Source organism: Anoplopoma fimbria, chromosome 4 (genome assembly GCF_027596085.1).
Source record: "Anoplopoma fimbria isolate UVic2021 breed Golden Eagle Sablefish chromosome 4, Afim_UVic_2022, whole genome shotgun sequence".
Lineage (NCBI taxonomy): Eukaryota > Metazoa > Chordata > Actinopteri > Perciformes > Anoplopomatidae > Anoplopoma > Anoplopoma fimbria.
The window spans coordinates 27,543,729-27,566,561 of record NC_072452.1 but is presented as its reverse complement, the minus strand read 5'-3'; the positions used below and the strand labels follow the sequence as shown (position 1 = coordinate 27,566,561).

The window sequence follows — 22,833 nt, the reverse complement described above, 5'->3', positions numbered from 1 at the left end:
TCAATCATCAGCTGCAGTTATCAAAACGGTCTAAACTAAAAGAAGAAGTTTGTTTCTGTTTCAGATGAAACACAACAAACTGATGCGTTCAAAGACTTCAGGGGGATTTTTCCTTCAGGACCAGAACACGTTCTGTTCTTTGGTTCCTCAGATGTTCTGCTCGGTTCTACTGGTTCATCGTTTTGCTGGAGCGACTGCGGACCACCTTCTGGAACATTTCATCTGAGGACACGGAGACAGACGGTTAGAGAGTCAACAGGTTCATCTGGAGATCATCATGGAGCTCCAACGAGAAGAAGAAGAAACTCACCGTCCCTGAAGCTCTTGGAGTCCACCTGTTAGACAGAAACATGATTATTATCATTATTATTATAAAAGTTATTAGGATTTTGATTATGAATATGATTATATCATTATCATTGTTGTTATTTTTATTATTATTATTATTGTCAATATTCTTGTTATTATCATTATCATTGTTATTATTGGTATAACCATTCATTTAGTAGAATAAGACGTCAAAACCAAACGATGCTGATCTCATAATTGAGCTGAATATTTTCATTGTAAAATGTATTTCCATGTTTAAAGTGTGACACAGATCATGTGACTGACAGCTGACCACGTCTGATCAACAGGAAATGACCCGATAAAGGATGAAGGTCGCTGCTTCATCAGAGAGTTCTCACCCTGGAGGAGGCCGCCGGTCTGAAGGCAGCTGCAGGTCCATCGGCCTGTTCTCTGTCCACCTTTGGAGCTGCAGAGACACAAAGACAACTTCATCTCTGAGCCCAGAGCGCTGAGAGAACCGGAGCAGATAAATAAGGAGCTCAAACTCTATGCAGACGATGTGACTTCATACAGTGGTGATAATGAACAAAACCTCTCAACTTTTAAACACAGAAATCCACCTCTACACATAACGTCTCAGCTGGTAGATTTAAAGGAGCTGCACACACACAAAGACCACTTTTAACAGCAGATAAACAAGGAGCTCAAACTCTATGCAGACGATGTGACTTCATACGGTGGTGATAATGAACAAAACCTCTTTAAACACAGAAGGTCTCAGCCGGTAGATCTAAGGGCGCTGGACTCACGCAGAGGTTTGATGAAGCTGTTGACAGCGTGGACGACCCCGTTAGTCGCCATCAGGTCTGCGTCGGCCACTGGGACCTTGTTGACGTACACCGTGTAGTTACGCTGAAACACACAGAGGAGAGAGAGCAGCTGTTATCAGCTCCGATCAGCGATCAATAATCAGAGAGGGTGATGAGTGAGGACGGAGGACCGACCACGCCGAGCTCCAGCTTCTCTCCCTGCAGAGGTTGGACCCTGGTGTGAGATCCCACTCCTCCGCTAACCAGCATGCCCTCCCCCAGGTGATACCTGAGCACACCGGACAGCTCCTGACTGTTACCTGGATACAGACACACACAGGTAAAAAGATACAACTCAACCAGGGGTCTTCTGTTTGTTTCTCATCTTGAACATTGATGTTTGAGAAACCTGGAAATGAACTTATTATATTTTACAAACAGAATAAAGTGCATTTTTTCAATATTATTTAATGAACTTTCTATAAAGTCTTTTTGTCAATTATTATTAGTCAATAAAACATTTTAAATAAAGTTTGTTTTCCAATAGTAGTCAATAAAACCTTAAATTTTACAATTGTGAAACTATTCCAGCTTTCATTCTGAAGCTTTTCCCCACAGCCCATCAGGACGTTTCCAACACTGTTCTGTTGATGAACTTCTTCTCTGAGTGTTTATTCGTCGACAGTGAGGCTGAACAGACGGTTTGTATAAACTCCGCTGTGAGTCACATAAACACAACGTTCTGAACGCTGCAACCAAAGAAGGAGACGGACTTCACTTCATAAGCCCCGCCCCCTTCATGCCACCATAGTCTCCATCGTATGTCATGGTTCTGCACTCACGCATCAGGTTGTTGAGGTCGGGTCGAGGCAGAGCGTTGAAGGCGTCGTTGGTGGGAGCGAAGAAGGTCAGCGCCCCCTGCTGGTTGAGCAGCTCCGTCATCCCGGCGCTCTGGACGGCTCCGACCAGGAGGCTGAAACAGGGAGGAGTTTAAAACATGACGTCACTTCCTCTAAACAAAGACCATGTGACCCGGGTATGAGGTCAGAGATCTGTGGTGATGTATATGATATCATGTTGATAATGGTCATTTATAAGCTGTTATTCTGGCTCTGGGTAATTGTGACGCCATTTCTCACTATCTTCAATTATTTATTCAAACCAAACACCAATCATCAGATTAATCCATAATGAGAATAATCATTATATTAAGTCATTGATTGATCTCCAGTTGATGAGCTACTAAAGTAAAGTGGATCAGAACACTTCCTCCTCTGTTCTCCATCGTTCTCCTCAGCTGTAGAATCACGTTCTCTCACCTGAAGCGGTCGTCGGCCTTCAGGACGTCCATAACGGTTCCCATCGGCGGCGTGAGGACTTTGTCCACAGTGAACATGGTGGCGTAGCGTCCCGTCTTATCGTGAGCCGCGATGCAGGCGTTCTCAATGCAAAGGTTCTACAGAGACACAGGAGAGGACAGAACACCTGAGAGGACAGAACACCTGAGAGGACAGAACACCTGAGAGGACAGAACACCTGAGAGGACAGAACACCTGAGAGGACAGAACACCTGAGAGGACAGTACACCTGAGAGGACAGTACACCTGAGAGGACAGAACACCTGAGAGGATGCAGCTGGAGGAGGACGGGACACCTTGGGACGTTAAGGACATAAAGGTCTATTGTGTTATAAAGATTTTATCCTTTTCTTTATATTTATATTTATAGAATATATATATTATATATTTATACATATATATATAATATATGAATGAATATATATGTGTATATATTCTCACACTATCTGTGGATCTCTGCACTCCACATCAGATCCTGGAGGGCAGCCATTTTGCTAAATCTTGTGTCTCACACACACACACACACACACACACACACACACACACACACACACACACACACACACACACACACACACACACACACACACACACACGCAACTACACACACACATTACATTACATTACAGTCATTTAGCAGACGCTTTTATCCAAAGCGACTTACAGGAAGTGTGTTCAACATAGGTATTCAAGAGAACTACTAGTCACCAGAAGTCATCAGTGCATCTCCTTTCTTAAACAAGCATCTTAAAGCATAAACCAGAGCAAAAGTATAGTGCAGAGGCAAATTACTACGAAAACAATAATTGCAACAGACTGATACGAATATAATAAGTGTTACAAACTACTACGAATAGGATAAGTGCAGTAAACTAATACGAATGCAATAAGTGCTACGAGGAAGGCTCAGGGTAGTACACACACACACACACACACACACACACACACACACACACACACACACACACACACACACACACACACACACACACACACACACACACACACACACACAGCCCAGTTTGAGTGTCTGGAAAGATTTAGCAGCCGCGGGAAGCAGGAAACTTCTTGTGGTCTGCAGAGTTCATTACTGAGCAGAAATGTGAGCCACCCAGGAGTCCAGGACCTGAAATATGTGGAGCCACTGTGGACCACCAGAGACCACCTCAACCCCCTAACCCCAGACCCATCACTACACCATCAACAACACTCTTTTACAGATGTTCACGTGTGGGTTGTGTTTCCTGGACAACATGAAGAGCTTCAGTTATCAAACTACACACTGTTGACCCATCAGTAGACTGAACTCATCAATACGAATGGAGACCAACGTCACCTGTACAACCAGAACCCATCTGATTGGTCGATGGTTCATTGATGACGGACCGCAGTATCAGTGGGCAACCTCCATGTATACGCTTTATTTATTCTGGTCGTTCCTCTGCAGTGATTCACTTCACCACAGGACACGTTGGATGACCTGGTCCCCACATGTGGGCGCAGTAATGAGGCAGCAGCGTGGGATGAGCTCACCGTCAGGCTCTCACCACATTTCCTGCAGTCGTCCTGCTTTTCAAAGATCATTTATGAATTAAAATACACGCTTAGACGCATCATTAGCTGAAAATATAAAAACCTCAGAAATCAATCTGAAGTTGTTCATCATAAAGATCCTGTCCAGCATCACTGATCCGTCACACAAACAGAGTCTGGCTTTGTTGAAGTCATTAATGAAAGCAGCCACAACCTCAGCGGCCTCATGAACTCATCACTGGAATGAAGAGACAATATCTATGGCCAACGAAGAGAAGACGAGCTGCCCGAGCCGCCCAGCAACAGGCGGCACAGCCAGACTAAATATCTGATCCTCTGACTGGAATAAAAGTGAGTCAGCCTTTAATAATGTGGGAACAGACTGAAGACCCGGCAGAAGAAGTCTGTCTCGATGTGTTTGAACTCTTTTTCCAGGAAAATGAAAATGAGCCTCATTACAAAAATAAAACTGGTTCAGTTTCTCATGTCAGGCACTGATGAACAAGCTGCTTCTTGTTCTGACATCAAACATGAAACCACGGCTCAGTGGTGAGAACAGCGTCATCCTGTCAGAGATCCAGGGATCCAGATGTTTGTCCATTTACAACGGAGCTTCACCTTCAGGATCCAGAAGATGTCTACATCTGAGAATTCAGAGCTGAAACGAGTTCACAAAGACCACATCGGGTCCCCAGACCTGCTGTCCAACAAACCACAGCGTTTTCACACCTGGTTTAGTTTGGTTGAATAGAACCCTGGAGAGTTGGTGGGTTTGTTTGGACACATGTGACCACCACAACCAGACCAATCCTTGTTGAAGAGCTGGTCTTGGTCCTCTTACAATCAAAGTTCAGTACTGTTCTAAATTAGGGATGTCACGTGAACCGATACTTCTGTACCAAGTTGATGCTGAAATTCAGTGACGGTATTTGTTTTTCTACATAACAAGGGGTACCGTAGGTACCGTAGGTACCGTAGGTACCGGGGATCAGGACTTGAGACTAACGGCGTCCCGTGGTCCTGGAGACGATAGGACATGTCTCAGATGATGCTACATTGAACCACCGACCCTCTGATTGGAGAACTACCTTGCTCTCCACTACGCCACAGCCGCCCCATAGCATTGACTGACATTACGATGTTCTGTTAAAACGAGCATTGTCTGGAGGCGAATTATAACGTAATGATGTGTTCAAATGTAATCCTGTAAATTTGACGTTTTCAATAGAAATGATCAATAAATGCTTAACCGGTTATAAACCACTGTTTGTTGAAGTACATAACGCCGTGTTCACACCAAAAGCGTTGCGAATTTTTCGGGCGTTGAGTTTCCATGTAAAGTCAACGCACAGACACGAATACACGCGACGAGACGCGAACTCAAGCCTGGCGGCGCGAAGTCGCGAAATTCACCAGAGTTGAAATATTTCAACGCCGGCGAAAAATTCGCGTGACGCTGTGTTGCGACAGCCAATCAGCGTTGAGCTTCTCCTCCTGTCACTCTGTCATCAATCCGAGCTCCGTTCACAAAACAATCATTCATAAAGTGATTTCCTCGTCGTCCTGCAGAGAGACGTGGTACTGAAGTACGCATCAGAACTCGTGGAGTTTCACTGGTTTTGGTATCAAACACTGATCTCTGTTTGGTGACATTTCTTCTCAGTATGGTTTGTTTGTGGTGAGAAGATGATCTGATGTGGATCCAACGAATCTGAAGAAGCATTGCCTCTTTTGAAGTGTGATTAATGAACCGTCATGGTTCTCTCTCTATTGTGAAATGAAAAAGTGATGCGTTAATCTGTTTCTGGAACATTCGTCTCTTCTTTTACTCCTCAGGATCAAATCCAACCACCTGTAGGTGTAAAAAAAACACCCTACTCTGAACTAAATGCTAACATCAGCGTGCTAACACACTCATGACGAGCATGACAGCAGGTGTTGTATGCGCACTGTCTTCCCATTGGTCGATTAAAAGGGTAAACAATGTGTTCTTACGTTTCTGTAGACGAACACTCGGAGTCGGAGGCCTCCCAGCGTCTCCAGCTCCTGACCGTGGTACAGAGACTTAGAGGACAGCTGGTCCTTCAGCAGGTGATTGGTCATCAGCTTCCTCAAGTCAGGTGTCATCGTTGTGTCACTTCCTGTTACAGAGACACAGACAGGTATAGAGAATCGGAGGACGACTGAGGGACGTACGACAAACATAAAAAACTAATAAATATAAAGCAGTGATGCCCCTAGTGGACACCAGCAGAATAACATGTATTATCTCTATAATACAGCAGTGATGCCCCTAGTGGACACCAGCAGAATAACATGTATTATCTCCATAATACAGCAGTGATGCCCCTAGTGGACACCAGCAGAATAACATGTATTATCTCCATAATACAGCAGTGATGCCCCTAGTGGACACCAGGAGAACAACGTGTATTATCTCTATAACACAGCAGTGATGCCCCTAGTGGACACCAGGAGAATAACATGTATTATCTCTATAACACAGCAGTGATGCCCCTAGTGGACACCAGGAGAACAACATGTTTTATCTCCATAATACAGCAGTGATGCCCCTAGTGGACACGAGGAGAATAACATGTTTTATCTCCATAATACAGCAGTGATGCCCCTAGTGGACACCAGCAGAATAACATGTTTTATCTCCATAATACAGCAGTGATGCCCCTAGTGGACACCAGCAGAATAACATGTATTATCTCTATAACACAGCAGTGATGCCCCTAGTGGACACCAGCAGAATAACATGTATTATCTCTCTAACACAGCAGTGATGCCCCTAGTGGACACCAGCAGAATAACATGTATTATCTCTATAACACAGCAGTGATGCCCCTAGTGGACACCAGGAGAACAACATATATTATCTCCATAACACAGCAGTGATGCCCCTAGTGGACACCAGGAGAACAACATGTTTTATCTCCATAATACAGCAGTGATGCCCCTAGTGGACACCAGGAGAATAACATGTTTTATCTCCATAATACAGCAGTGATGCCCCTAGTGGACACCAGCAGAATAACATGTATTATCTCTATAACACAGCAGTGATGCCCCTAGTGGACACCAGGAGAACAACATGTATTATCTCCATAATACAGCAGTGATGCCCCTAGTGGACACCAGGAGAACAACATGTTTTATCTCCATAATACAGCAGTGATGCCCCTAGTGGACACCAGGAGAATAACATGTTTTATCTCCATAATACAGCAGTGAGTGGACACCAGCAGAACAACATGTATTATCTCCATAATACAGCAGTGATGCCCCTAGTGGACACCAGGAGAACAACATGTTTTATCTCCATAATACAGCAGTGATGCCCCTAGTGGACACCAGGAGAACAACATGTATTAGCCAAACATGAGAAAATGACTAAATCTGGTTGAAGAGAGTAAAAAGTATAATTTAGTAAAAATAATGAGACAGAATGATGGAACAATTAAAAATCAAATGACCTCCATCGTCCCTGCTGAGGGTTAATAAATGAGAGACTTGAACTCGTCTCAGAGGTCAAAGGGCAGCAGTGTTACCTTTGAAGGCGTCCTCCAGAGGAGCCAGCATGGTCAGAGCCTCGGAGCCCGTCAGGTGGGAGGACAGACCGGCCTCCACGAACAGCCTGGTCGCCGTGGCAACAGTTGGACCCTCAGCCAGCTCCAGCAGAACTTTGGCTGAAAACAAATGAGTCAAATAGTACTGCAAGTACTTCTACTACTACCACAGACACCACTTCGATTACCAGCAGTGGATGTATTTTTTTGTACTGCAGTACTTCTGTAGTTTGAGGTACTCTCAGCATTAGGAGCAGAACAGTAATAGTAGTATTGGTAGAAGGAGTAGTCTGTGCAGCACAGTGACATGGTGAATGTGCTGCACTGCAGTTTGACAGTAGTACTCTATGTATTACATGCAGTATTAGTCTCTGTGTGTGCTGCAGTAGTGGTAGTACTAGCAGTATTAGTACCTGAGTCGGGGATGAGCAGCTCGTTGATGTAGTGGATGACTCCGTTGGTTCCCAGCTGGTCTTTCTTGGTGATGATGGCCTTCCCGTTCAGGGTCATCTGGTCTCCATCACAGCCGACCTCCAGCGTGGTGCCCTGCAGAGTCTCCATCGGCGTCCCCGACACGATGGACTCGGCACATTGCATGTTCTTCAGGATGTGGTAGTTCAACAGGTCTGGGGGGGGCAGGTACACATTAGGACGGACATCAGAGAGTTCATCAGGTTTATAGTTGGTCTAAGACTACAAAGACCACCAGCAGTGATCAGCTGGTCACCTCTCAGAGCCACGGGGTCTCCCAGGATCCGGTTCAGGGTCTCCTGAGGAATCTTCTCGAAGGCGTCATTGGTGGGAGCGAAGATGGTGTACTGACCGTCGTTCTCCAACATGGTGGTCAGACCTGCAGCCGCCATCGCCGTCTGAGACACAGAGACAACGTTCAGGAAGTCAGCGACTGAGAACTACATTTAGATTAATCGATTGATCAATCGACGGACTGATCCTCACACGCAGTGTCTCCAGGTCGTCGTCCACGTCCAGCAGCGTGTGCACGGTGTTGGAGATGGCGGTGATGACGCGGTCGACCACGTGCACGATGCCGTTGGTGGCGTGTTGGTCGGGTTTGATCAGTCGAGCGCAGTTCACCGTCACGATCTGAGGAGGAGACGAAGAGTTTAAATCTACGGACATCAGCAGACAGAGGTTCTGAGGCGTCACGGGTGTCACAGCGGTACATCACGTCACCGACCCCGTTGCTGTAGTGGTGGATGTGGACGTGGAAGTCCTGGTACATGGAGGCGAAGGAAGATCCGTGTCTCAGCTCCTCGGAGGTCAGCCGGCGGCTCACCATGTGGTAATGAAGAGCGTTCAGCAGCTCGATGTTCACGTTGCTCACTAGAGCGTCCAGGATCTCCTGCAACAACAACAACAACAACAACAACAACAAAGGTCAGACAACAACAACAACACTCAGACATCTTTCGGTCTTTGGGTTTGTTACTCGGGTGTTATTTGATGTTTACTACTGCATTCTGGGTAGTAGAACTGGTCACTGTAGTTTTCACCAAACACCAGGAGGAAATGGAGCGTTTGTTAGGGACTACTTTCAGTGGCGGAGGGTGTTGGTGGGTTGGTACTGACCGTCGGCAGGGCGGCCCAGGCCTCGTTGCTCGGGGCGAAGAAGGTGAAGCTGCCCGGTCCTTCGATCTCCTCCCTCAGCTGAGCTCGTTCAGAGTACATCTGAGTGGTGGAGGCTCCAACTACGCCCAGAGTGTTGTAGATGTTCACCAGAGGCAGCGCTGCAGCAAACACAAACACTCATAAATAAACCAGAATGATCCTCCTGTCTGTCTGAACACCAACAACAATGCAACTGTGCTGAGGAGAGACGGTTCACAGCAGCACAGAGAGAAAACGTTCTGGTTTGTTCTGGTTTTTATCAACATTTCTTCTGTTTTTAAAACTCGTTCTATGTTTAACTTTCTCATTAAAACACTAAACTCAGTTTCTATCTCTGCAGCTGAAGTGATGAGTTTATGTCTGAGGGAATCTCAGAATCATTCATTAACATCATGAAGACGTTCCTCAGACTCTGAGCTTACTGACGCTGTGTGCATGTGGAGTGTCAGGGGGTCAAAGGTCATACCAGCAGGACAGCCTCTCTCTCCAGGAATCTTCTCATAACCGGGACAGCACTCATAGGTGATCACCCTGCAGCAGGAACCGAGACACAAGAGGACACATGAGGACACAAGAGTACAATAGGACATGAGGACACAAGAGGACACATAAGGACACGAGGACACAAGAGTACAATAGGACATGAGGACACAAGAGGACACAAGAGTACAATAGGACATGAGGACACAAGAGTACAATAGGACATGAGGACACAAAGAGGACACAAGAGTACAATAGGACATGAGGACACAAGAGGACACACGAGGACACAAGAGTACAATAGGACATGAGGACACAAGAGGACACACGAGTACAATAGGACATGAGGACACAAGAGTACAATAGGACATGAGGACACAAGAGGACACATGAGGACACATGAGGACACAAGAGGACACCATCTTCCATCTAACCGTCCTCCCGTCCAGACTCAGTCGTCCTCTACTTCCTCCTCAGCAACATGTTCAGCAGGTTTCTGCCTCAGGAGGAGAAAACCCTCCATAAAACTCTGAGTTTCCACCTGAGAACCTCGTAACCGTTCTGGAATACTTCTGCTTCAGGAGACACATAAATTCCTGTCTGAGTGTAATGATGCTAATAAAGTTATGTGAACAATAACAGTCTGTGGAAGAGTTTCCATGAGGTCATAAACAAAGAGCTTCCCGTTTACATGACGGGACAGGTTATTTATTCATCCAGAGTCTGATGGAGGTCCGGATCCCTCTGAGGACTCTGAACCTGGATCAGAACAGATTACATCTCTGGACCGGGAGCTGCTACTGATGGAGCTGCATGGATCTGTTCGGGTCTTTGTTTCATTCATTAAACTGTTTAGTTTCTTCCTCACAGCCTCACAGTCACATCAACAACCACAGCTCCTGATTGGTCCACCGTTTCCTGCTTTCATTCAGAAACGTCTCTGAGAAGTTTTCTCTTCATTTTGAACTAAACAGGAAACAACAAAACAGCTGAGACCAAATAGGAAAACATGAAGGCAACATTTATAAAAAGGTGAGATATCAACTTCATCCAGGGCCGCGGACGAAACCTTTACACGAACGTCAGTGGCCGACGAAGAGGAGACAGATGTAACCATGGTAACTGTACACAACGATATGGGGACAGATGTAACCATGGTAACTGTACACAACGATATGGGGACAGATGTAACCATGTACAGATGTAACTGTACACCAGACAGCTAGGACCCCAATAAATGCTTGGAAGACAAAGAATTGTTAAAGAAAAATAAATCTGGTTTTATAATCAATCTGTTCTTCCTCCAGTCAGAGTTCAGACTTGCTGTGAACTGGTTTCAGAGTCTCTGTAGAAACAAACATTCCCAGTAAAGAGCTTCAGGAGGATTCCTCACATGTGGGCTGAAATGAAGCGTGGCAGCCGGCAGAGCCCCTCATGACTTCCTGTAGAGATTTCCATAATAAATGTTCCTCAGCCGTCTGGGCTCATAAAGCTCATTTCCTCAGAGAGAAGAAGAATCTGCAGCCAGACCAGACTCCTGATGGGGGACGCACAACCACTGCCAGGAAAAACACTAAACCACCAGGAGCTGCTCACTTCCTGACCACTACAAAATAAAAGGTGCGGGCGCCTCACAGAGGGCTGGAAACGGGTTCCTGCTTTAACGACATAATGAGTTTAAATGAATATCAGGTCTCCTCATATCTGATGTCTCCAGCAGGAACCCCCTCACACAGAGGAGCTTCAGGCCGATCTCACAGGGACCTCTTTGTGTCTGAAAACTTAGAATAACAAAGATGATCTGCAGGTCTTAATATTAAATCTGGCTTCTGACAGGCAGAGACTCATTGACCCAGTCAAAAAAAAAACATGAAGCCGCCAGAATCTTAAAAAGTACCGTGAAGCAGTTCATAACGTCCTTCACTAAGCAGACCGTTGACCTCTGAACCCATCAGCTGTTCACTGAACGACCACAAGGAACCAGGTTACAGCTAGTTAAGAGTTTCATCCATATGAAGTCAAACTTTACCAGAAAATCATCCAAGTAACACCCCAACCCACTCCATAAACTTCCATTCTTATGCAGATGATACACAGTTATATCCATCGATTAGATCAGACGAAACCAACCAGTTCTCTAAACCGTGATCTGAATTAAATAAAGAACCTTTAATGAAATGTATCGTCTGGAGACAGAAGAAAGAAGAACTCAGAACTCCTGCAGCCTCCAAACACACCGTCAGTAAAATGTAAACAGATGGAGATCAGCTACTGTGTGTGTGTGTGTGTGTGTGTGTGTGTGTGTGTGTGTGTGTGTGTGTGTGTGTGTGTGTGTGTGTGTGTGTGTGTGTGTGTGTGTGTGTGTGTGTGTGTGTGTGTTGGCACACATGCTGGACTGATTATCAAACCAGATGGAAACTCGACTCCCGTTTGGTCTCCACATAAACGAAGATGGCCAACGTGGATTTCTGACAAAACAAACAGAACGAGGTCGCAGTAATTCAGCCGGCCGGGTCGGAGCGGCTCGAGGGAAACGTTCCAGAAACATCCAGCAGAGAAAAACACACGACTTCAACTTCAGGCTGTCCATCAAACATGAAGACGATAAAACAAAGAATAGAAAAGCAGAAGAAGAAGAAGAACTAAAGTGATGAAATATTCCGATCATCAACATCTCATCTTATACTTCAGTAAAAGTAGTAATACTACAGAAATACGAAGTAAAATGTAACTGAAGTACTGAAGTATCAGCATCAAAATATACTTAATGTACCAATAGTAAAAGTACTCTTTCTGTAGGATATGATGCACTATATTATAGTCATATGAATATTGATGCATTCATGTGTTCATCACTTTAATGTTGCAGCTCATTCATTCATTTATATTGCCTATATTAATACTTCATCGTTTATTAGTTGATCAATAATCTCAAGCTGTCGGATAAAAGTAAAGTATTTACTCCCATGTGTAGTGAAGAAGTACAATGAAGTACAATTACCTCTAAATGTAAGTACAGAACTAGAACCGCTACTGAATGAACGGTCTGTGTTCTGCTGACGGGTTGGTTTTAGGAGGGGGGGGCTGTGAGTTATGAGTCTTCCTTCTGTTGACCTTTGACCTCCACAGAAACCCACTGACACACGAACAGAGGACAAAGACAGGACTCAACCCGACCCCCCACCAAGAGAGTAAATCTAATGAAACCGTCACAGAAAAGCCCGTGTGTGTGTGTGTGTGTGTGTGTGTGTGTGTGTGTGTGTGTGTGTGTGTGTGTGTGTGTGTGTGTGTGTGTGTGTGTGTGTGTGTGTGTGTGTGTGTGTGTGTGTGTGTGTGTGTGTGTGTGTGTGTGTGTGTGAACAGCTTCACTTCCTACAGACGTCCACAGAAACTTTCACTTCTTCTTTTTTTTTTCAGTTTCCTAATCTGAAAGAATCTGTTTGTGAGAAACGTAGAGTTCAACTGAGTTCACACACACACACACACACACACACACACACACACACACACACACACACACACACACACACACACACACACACACACACACACACACACACACACACAAAGCTGTTTCCACGGAAACCAAATAACACAGGTCAGAAAACAGCTGGATCAGACCTGGCAACATCAAACCAGCACTAACGTCTAAGCTAACGCTAGCTCATGGAGGTGATCATGTGATCAAAACCAACGGGGGATTTACAGAACCGGACCTCAACAACAACAACCCTCTGGACCCTCAGAGGAAGCTGAACGCTGCCAACAGAACCCTCCGTCATGTCGCTGACCAGGATCCAGACCAGGAACGGGATTCAAACCCACAACATTAGATCCTTCAGCAGAGATCTGGGACCACTACGGTCCATGAGGCTCCGCCCCCGGCATCGAACGCACAACAGACGTTTGTTCAAAGAAAACACGAAGATGGCAGAACGTCAGCAAGGAGCTCCTGCACATAGACCACAACTTCAGACTTCAGGCTGAAGCAACATTAACACCAAACCTCTTCATCTTCATCTTCATCTTCTTAACTAACAAACTATCTGACTAACTAACTGTGATTCATGTTCCCCTCAGGATGAACCTCTCATCATCATCACCATCATCGTCGTACAGTGTGACTTTGGTTTATGACAGAAGGTCAGACTACATTCTTTGTCTTTCATAATTCAGAAGAAGACGTATAGAATAAAGGCAATAATCAGAGTTCACTGGCTGTTGAACTGAAGATGTCCGTGAACGCATCATGAAGCTCTCTGTGGAGGTTTATGTATTTCACACTAACCAGGGTTTATGTTCATATTCAGCGTTTCACATCAATCATCACAAACATTCTTCTTCTTCTCTGCCTTTAATGGTAGCAGGCTCTTTAGAACCTGGACCTCCTCAGAGAACCAGATCTGCAGCACTGTGAAGGATCAGAGTCCAGAGGAAGATTAAGAACCTTCATCATCTTCATCACTTTCTCTCTCACAGAGGAAGTAAAACACTGAAACCCTCACTCTGCAGAGGTTAAATCAGAGGTGGAGGCGTCTGTTCTGAGGACAAACATCTGTTCTGAGGACAAACATCTGTTCTGAGGACAAACATCTGTTCTGAAGACAAACATCTGTTCTGAAGACAAACATCTGTTCTGAGGACAAACATCTGTTCTGAGGACAAACATCTGTTCTGAAGACAAACATCTGTTCTGAGGACAAACATCTGTTCTGAAGACAAACATCTGTTCTGAAGACAAACATCTGTTCTGAAGACAAACATCTGTTCTGAGGACAAACATCTGTTCTGAGGACAAACATCTGTTCTGAGGACAAACATCTGTTCTGAAGACAAACATCTGTTCTGAAGACAAACATCTGTTCTGAAGACAAACATCTGTTCTGAAGACAAACATCTGTTCTGAAGACAAACGTCATTCTTTCTTCAGGAATTCTTTTCTGGAGTTTTGCTCCGTGAAGAGAAGATGAAAAATGAAATTAATATTATGACCCAGAAATCTATTGATGAGATGAACTACAGGAAGGTTAGACAATTCAGACAGACACACACACACACACACACACACACACACACACACACACACACACACACACACACACACACACACACACACACACAGACGGACAGACACACAGACGGACAGACACACAGACTCACGTGGGTTTCCCACAGATCTTGCGGTGGTACCACTGTTTGCAGTTGGTGAAGTACTTCTTGTTGGTTCCTTTGAGCTGCTGCATCGCACAGACATTCGGCCTGAGAGAGAAGAGACGTGTTTATGATGTCATTATGTAAACATTATGATATAGATCCATATTCACATCATTAATCAATCACATGTTGATGACTGGAGCCTCACTGATTCAAACTTTGTATAAAACTCAAAAACATGAACCTGAGGAAGATGGAAAGGTTTTAAGGTGGACTGATGATGTAATCTGTTCCTATAATAACTATAAATCACATTAAACGTGTTGACAGATTCACAGCTCACATAATAAATCATGTTGCTTATATATATATATATATATATATATATATATATATATATATATATATATATATATATATATATATATTATTATTATTATTATTTTATATTATTGTCTCTGTTCTGTGAAACTAAAGCTGGTATTATGTTTTATTATGAGATAAATGATGAAGTCTTTGTTATGAAGGAAATAATGAAGATAATAAATCAACCATGAGGTTCATTAAACCTCAGACTGACTTTAGACTCGGACCGGTCCGGTTCGGTTCGGGTAAAACTCACCCTTGCTGCCGGCCTCGGATCCGGCTGTGCTGCAGGACCGCCTGGTACGGAGACCGGGCAACGCAGACCACCAGAACCAGGGACAGACCCAGAACCAGCAGGCACACCTTCATCTTCAGAGCTCAGTTCTTTCTTCTGTCTCTGCTTCTACTCTCACTTCTTCTTCCTCTTCGTCTTCTTCTTCTTTCTCCGCAGCCCGCGGTCCTCCAGGATCCAGGAGGGGAGAGACTTATAAACCAGAGGAGGAGGAGGAGGAGGAGGAGGAGGAGGAGGAGGAGGAGGAGGAGAGGAGGAGGAGGAGCTGGCGAGACAGCGGAGAAACGAACTTCAGTTCAGTAAAATAAAAAATAAAAACATGATCAGGTTAAAGTCTGTTTAAAGGTTCAACAAGTTCAGGAAGCTGAGAGGAAAACAAACAAACAAACAAACAAACAAACAAACAAACAAACAAACAAAGATAAACAAACAAACAAAGATAAACAAACAAACAAAGATAAACAAACAAACAAACAAAGATAAACAAACAAACAAAGATAAACAAACAAACAAACAAACAAAGATAAACAAACAAACAAAGATAAACAAACAAACAAAGATAAACAAACAAACAAAGATAAACAAACAAACAAACAAAGATAAACAAACAAACAAAGATAAACAAACAAACAAAGATAAACAAATTTCAATTCAATTCAGTTTATTTTGTAGAGCCTAGAATCACAAATTACAAATTTGCCTCAGAGGGCTTTACAATCTGTACACATGAGACATCCTCTGTCCTTAGACCCTCACATCCTCTGTCCTTACACCCTCACATCCTCTGTCCTTAGACCCTCACCTCCTCTGTCCTTCACCCTCACATCCTCTGTCCTTAGACCCTCACATCCTCTGTCCTTAGACCCTCACATCCTCTGTCCTTAGACCCTCACATCCTCTGTCCTTACACCCTCACATCCTCTGTCCTTAGACCCTCACATCCTCTGTCCTTACACCCTCACATCCTCTGTCCTTACACCCTCACATCCTCTGTCCTTACACCCTCACATCCTCTGTCCTTACACCCTCACATCCTCTGTCCTTACACCCTCACATCCTCTGTCCTTACACCCTCACATCCTCTGTCCTTAGACCCTCACATCCTCTGTCCTTACACCCTCACATCCTCTGTCCTTAGACCCTCACATCCTCTGTCCTTACACCCTCACATCCTCTGTCCTTAGACCCTCACATCCTCTGTCCTTACACCCTCACATCCTCTGTCCTTAGACCCTCACCTCCTCTGTCCTTACACCCTCACATCCTCTGTCCTTACACCCTCACATCCTCTGTCCTTACACCCTCACATCCTCTGTCCTTCCCTCACATCCTCTGTCCTTACACCCTCACATCCTCTGTCCTTACACCCTCACATCCTCTGTCCTTACACCCTCACATCCTCTGTCCTTAGACCCTCACATCCTCTGTCCTTAGACCCTCACATCCTCTGTCCTTACACCCTCACATCCTCTGTCCTTACACCCTCACATCCTCTGTCCTTCCCTCACATCCTCTGTCCTTACACCCTCACATCCTCTGTCCTTACACCCTCACATCCTCTGTCCTTACACCCTCACATCCTCTGTCCTTTCACACACCCTCACATCCTCTGTCCTAGACCCTCACATCCCTGTCCACCCTCACATCCTCTGTCCTTACACCCTCACATCCTCTGTCCTTACACCCTCACATCCTCTGTCCTTACACCCTCACCTCCTCTGTCCTTCCCTCACATCGGCACAGGAAAAACTCCCCTAAAAACCCCTTTAACAGGGAGAAAAAAGGAAGAAACCTCTGGGAGAACGACAGAGGAGGGATCCTTCTCCCAGGATGGACAGAATGCAATAGATGTCATGTGACCAGAATGAACAGCATAACAGAGATACAACACATTCAATGTATATGACATAAATGATTCATATAATAAGACTACTTATAATAACAGCAGCAATTATTACAGTAGAATTATAGTTATGAAAATAGGGATAGTAATGTGATTAATAATAATAATGGAAGTAGCAGTGGGTGTCAGTCGGCTCACAGCAGGAGGCACGACTACGGTCCAGGTACCACAACGATTCATGGAAACCTGCAGAACGAGAAAGCAAAAGGGCTTCAGGGTGGAAGTAAAGCTAAAATGCTTAATGGTACAGGTAATAGTAATAGTAATGTGACTAGTAATAATAATGGTGGTAGCAGTCGGTGTCAGCAGGGCCGTAGCAGGATGCACGACCACGGTCCAGGTACAGCCACGATTTATAGAAGCCTGCGAAGCGAGAAAGCACAAAGACTCCAGGGTAGAAGCAAGTCAATAAGCGTAATAGTACAGGCAATAATAATAGTAATGTGACTAATAATGATAGTGGTAGTAGTAGTGGGGTCAGCAGGGCCTCAGCAGGAGGCACGATGACAATCCAGATATAACCCCGATTCCTGGGAACCTGCGAGGTGATAAAGCACAAGAACTCCGGGGAAGAAGCAAAGTCAGTAATGTGCATAAATAGGAGATTAATATATAAAGAAGGAGGGAGAGAAGAGGAGAGAGGAGCTCAGTGTATCCTAGGTAGTCCCCCGGCTGTCTAGGCATATAGCAGCATATCTAGGGGCTGGACCAAGGAGAACCTGAACCTATAGACCTGCAGTCCTAACTATAGACCTGAACCAGTCCTAACTATAAACCTGAACCAGTCCTAACTATAGACCTGAACCAGTCCTAACTATAGACCTGAACCAGTCCTAACTATAAACCTGAACCAGTCCTAACTATAAACCTGAACCAGTCCTAACTATAGACCTGAACCAGTCCTAACTATAAACCTGAACCAGTCCTAACTATAAACCTGAACCAGTCCTAACTATAAACCTGAACCAGCCCTAACTATAAACCTGAACCAGTCCTAACTATAAACCTGAACCAGTCCTAACACCTGAACCCCTAACTATAAGCGCTATCAAAAAGGAAGGTCTTAAGCCTGCTCTTGAAAGTGGTGAGTGTGTCTTCCCCCGGACTGAAACTGGAACCTGGTTCCACAGAAGAGGAGCCTGATAACTGAAGGCTCTGGCTCCCATCCTACTTTTATATACTCTAGGAACCACAAGTAACCCTGCATTGATGGAGCGCAGCTCTCTAGTTGGGTAATATGGAACTATAAGTTCCTTAAGATAAGACGGTGCCTGGCCAGTTAGAGCTTTGTAGGTAAGTAAAATAATTTTAAATTCTATTCTTGATTTAACAGGGAGCCAGTGCAGAGAAGCTAATACTGGAGTAATATGATCTCTTTTCTTAGTTTTTGTTAGAACACGTGCTGCAGCATTCTGGATCAACTGTAAAGATCTAAAGAGACCTATTAGAGCAGCCTGATAATAAGGAGTTACAGTAATCTAGTCTAGAGGGAACAAATGCATGAACTAGTTTTTCTGCTTTGAGACAGGAAGTGACTGAAAGCCTCATGGGGGCTGTAGTTGTTGTAATATCGTGTGATGTCACACTTTGACCGATTATTATTGTGACATCACTTCCTGTCCAGGCGGTGGAGATGGTGTTGGGGCTGCTGGAGGTCTCTCTGGGTTCGCTTCTCCAAAAGGTGCCGACTTACTTCAAGAAGGAAGCCTTTGTTATTTTTATCCCCGGAGTTTGGGTGAGTTTTTACTGTTAGCACTGTTGTTACTGTTAGCATTGTAAGCATAGTTAGCACTGTTATTACTCTTATCAATGCTCGTGCTGTTTGCGCTGTTGGCACTGTTAATACTGTTAGCACTGTAAGAGCTGTTCACACTGTTATAACCTCTAGCACTGTTTACAATTGTAAGCACTGGTGTTGGTATACTGTTAGTACTGTCAGCACTGTTATTACTGTTAGTACTGTTAGTACTGTTAACACAGTTAAAGCTGTTCGTACTGATATCACTGTTAGCGCTGTTAATGCCTATTCTTACCGTTCTGAATGTTATTACTGTTGGCACTGTTATCATATTACCACTGTTTAAACTGTAAACACTGTTATCAAGTTACCACTGTTATAACCATAAACACTGTTATCATGTTACCACTGTTATAACCGTAAACACTGTTATCATGTTACCACTGTTATAACTGTAAACACTGTAATCATGTTACCACTGTTATAACTGTAAACACTGTAATCATGTTACCACTGTTATAACCATAAACACTGTAATCATGTTACCACTGTTATAACTGTAAACACTGTAATCATGTTACCACTGTTATAACCATAAACACTGTAATCATGTTACCACTGTTATAACCGTAAACACTGTAATCATGTTACCACTGTTATAACTGTAAACACTATTATCACTGTTATTAGTGTTAGAACTGGTATTTCTGTTAGCGCTGTAAGCACTTTTGGCAATATTGGTACTGTTTTTGTAGTAAGCACTGTTAGCACTGTTATTACTGTTGGCGCTGTTAGTACTGATGTGTTTGTGTGTGTGTGTGTGTTTGTGTGTGTGTGTGTGTGTGTGTGTGTGTGTGTGTGTGTGTGTGTGTGTGTGTGTGTGTGTGTGTGTGTGTTTGTGTGTGTGTGTGAAAAAAACAAATGAATTCTAAGATTAGAAATACAAGATCAAAGAACACTATGTGGTGCACTACATGTCCAACAGTATGATTATTCACATTAACAGTGTAAACCTCCATTTATAAATTGATCCATTTTAATGACGGTTCCTTCTCTAAGTTCATCCTGATCGGCTTCGGTCTGGTGTGTGGAGGCAGGAAACCCTCCTACGGCTGCGTGAGTCCACGCCCTCCACTTTATCTGGAGCTCATTCATGTATTCATTCAAACATACTGCACTTCACACTGACTAAAATATTCATATGAAAATATTCACCTTACGCCATTATTCAGAAAAAGACTGTCTGTATTTCTGTCTGTATTTGTTGTTTACATAGATATTTGATATTAATATCCCACTACTGTTAACATGCAGCCATGCAAACTCCAGCAAACGTAAACCGCCACCATGACGTATGTTCTACAACTACGCCCTTTAAATAACTTAAATTTCCCTCCTGTTAACCCTCGCGCCATCATCCTGCAAGTTTTGCAAAACTGTGTTCTCCAAGCTTTTCTCTTCATGACAATGAATGAGAACAGTCTCTGAAACCCTAAACAGGCGAGAGGCCGTGTGACGCCAACTAAAGTAAAAACCCCAAATGAGATGCATATTCTGAATAATATCGGGACATCCCACATGTCTTATCTAAAAGTGCTACATTAAGGATGAGGCCACATTCTGAATATCCAAATGGAATAAATCTGTCTGCCATCTGTCAACTACTTATGGTCACCAGCTAAAAAGGTTAGGAACCACTGTGCTAATCTATAACAATTCATTGTATTTTATTATATTATCATATGTTTTTCATTTATAATAAAAAGGGAGTAGAGGTAGGGAATAGCAAAAAAGGTAAAACCTCAGGTAAAGAACAAGAACCTCAAAATTGTACTTAGGAGTGTTAATTGAGTAAATGTATATAGTTTAATTTCACCAAATATATAGTATTTAAATAATATAGTATTGATAGCATATGGAGCTGCTGACCGTATACGTGACTGTGTGCTGTGATTCCAGGTGAGGTTCAACGTGACTGTTCACCTCCCGGCACTGTTGTTCTCCGTGGTGTCCTTCGGTACCTTCGTCAGACATGTGCCGTACCGACGACCCCAACACTGCAGCCATCCCTGTGAACACATCGACCACCACACCATGGTGAGCTCACAGTGACCACAGACATGGTGAGCTCACAGTGACCACAGACAGGTGGTGAGCTCACAGTGACCACAGACAGGTGGTGAGCTCACAGTGACCACAGACAGGGTGGCTCACAGTGTTATCAGTGACCACAGACAGGTGGTGAGCTCACAGTGACCACAGACAGGTGGTTGGTTATCAGTGACCACAGACAGGTGGTTGGTTATCAGTGACCACAGACAGGTGGTTGTTATCAGTGACCACAGACAGGTGGTTGGTTATCAGTGACCACAGACAGGTGGTTGGTTATCAGTGACCACAGACAGGTGATTGGTTCCAAGATGGCCGCTGTAACCGCCCACTCTGAGCTTCACAACAGCTCTTCAGAACCCTCTGGGTGACGTCATGAAGAGAACGTTCATATTTTAACATTATTTATGACGTAGAAGATCATTTTTTTAGGACTTTTCTCAAATCTTTAAATTAAATTTAATTAAAAGTATATAAGGATATATAGTTAAATAAATAAATAGGTTTTTATATAAAAAAGGCATATTTTAAGAGGGCTGCTTTTAATCATTTCAGCGGGTGTTAATTTAATAATTCCATATTTATTTATTTATTATTCATAACTATTCATGTATCCGTGTCCATATCTCTGTAAACCCGTGTGGACCCTCAGCTCCTGGTCGAGGGCCTGCTGGCCATCCTCCTCGCCGTCTTTGTGGTGGAGACGCTCCTCAGCGTGGCGGTCCTCCTGACGGGTCTCTGCTCCATGTGTAACGACTTCCCACAGGTATGACCTGAATATACCACTATCTTCGGTTTACAGCGGCCCTCATGATTTTCTCTGTTTTTCCCCCCACAGCAGCCAGAGGACCCTGAACGCATCGGCAGCACCACCTCTGAGCCTCTGTGCCTCCAGAACCAGGAGACACCCAGAGAGGACATGAAGACAGACAGCTGATGGATAAACATCCTGTTACTGAAGATTTTCTTCTTAAAGAACGACTCACCTCTGCAACCAAAACCCCATTTATTACATAATAAATAAATAGACTGTGTGACTTCACAAAACCACATTATTATTTCAATAAATGTATAGATTTATGTAAAATACTGATATTGATAACTGAATCAGGTACAAACAGAACCCACGTGAATAATAAACACTGTTAAAGAAGGCTGAGTAATAGTTTGACTCTTATTCTGAGTTTATTCAATTACCACTCCTGAGTTAAATATATCATTTAAATCATTTTAAAATGTTTTGTTTCAATAAGTATTATTTCTGAAATAATGTAATGTATCTGCACTCCACCTTCAACTTTGAAATGATTGTTTTACCCCTATATCTTTAATAATCACCCCTCTTTTGTCATTTTATTCATCTATTTTAATATTGAGCTGTTGTTTTTATCATTTTACCCCTCCAGCTTTTCTATTGCACCATTTTAAAAATAACTGTATCCCTCTTTCTTTAATATTGACTCCTCTTTTAAAAAAAAATCATTTTACACCTATATCTTTGATATATTTAAGATGTTTACCCTCTATTTGTAATATAATATCTTTAATATTGACCTATGTTATTATCATTTTGCTCCTCTATGTTTTCTGCAACAT

General features: G+C 43.7%; 1 protein-coding gene across 1 annotated transcript in view; it reads right to left on the bottom strand.

Annotated features, from left to right (window-relative positions):
• Positions 1 to 15,642, bottom strand: part of tgfbi (transforming growth factor, beta-induced) — a 16,600-nt gene extending 958 nt beyond the window's left edge. The window contains exons 1-17 of the mRNA XM_054597257.1: positions 15,452 to 15,642; positions 14,836 to 14,934; positions 9,662 to 9,726; positions 9,157 to 9,314; positions 8,765 to 8,929; positions 8,524 to 8,670; positions 8,294 to 8,435; positions 7,980 to 8,192; positions 7,549 to 7,686; positions 5,987 to 6,132; positions 2,420 to 2,556; positions 1,943 to 2,073; positions 1,296 to 1,420; positions 1,101 to 1,203; positions 690 to 757; positions 311 to 335; positions 1 to 222 (exon numbers count right to left, since the gene is read on the bottom strand). The exon at positions 1 to 222 is cut by the window's left edge and continues 958 nt beyond it. Of these exons, the coding sequence (XP_054453232.1) occupies positions 167 to 222; positions 311 to 335; positions 690 to 757; positions 1,101 to 1,203; positions 1,296 to 1,420; positions 1,943 to 2,073; positions 2,420 to 2,556; positions 5,987 to 6,132; positions 7,549 to 7,686; positions 7,980 to 8,192; positions 8,294 to 8,435; positions 8,524 to 8,670; positions 8,765 to 8,929; positions 9,157 to 9,314; positions 9,662 to 9,726; positions 14,836 to 14,934; positions 15,452 to 15,564 (2,031 nt within the window). The 5' untranslated portion in view covers positions 15,565 to 15,642 and the 3' untranslated portion in view covers positions 1 to 166. The remainder of the gene's footprint in view (positions 223 to 310; positions 336 to 689; positions 758 to 1,100; positions 1,204 to 1,295; positions 1,421 to 1,942; positions 2,074 to 2,419; positions 2,557 to 5,986; positions 6,133 to 7,548; positions 7,687 to 7,979; positions 8,193 to 8,293; positions 8,436 to 8,523; positions 8,671 to 8,764; positions 8,930 to 9,156; positions 9,315 to 9,661; positions 9,727 to 14,835; positions 14,935 to 15,451) is intronic.
• Between the last annotated feature and the right edge of the window lie 7,191 nt (positions 15,643 to 22,833).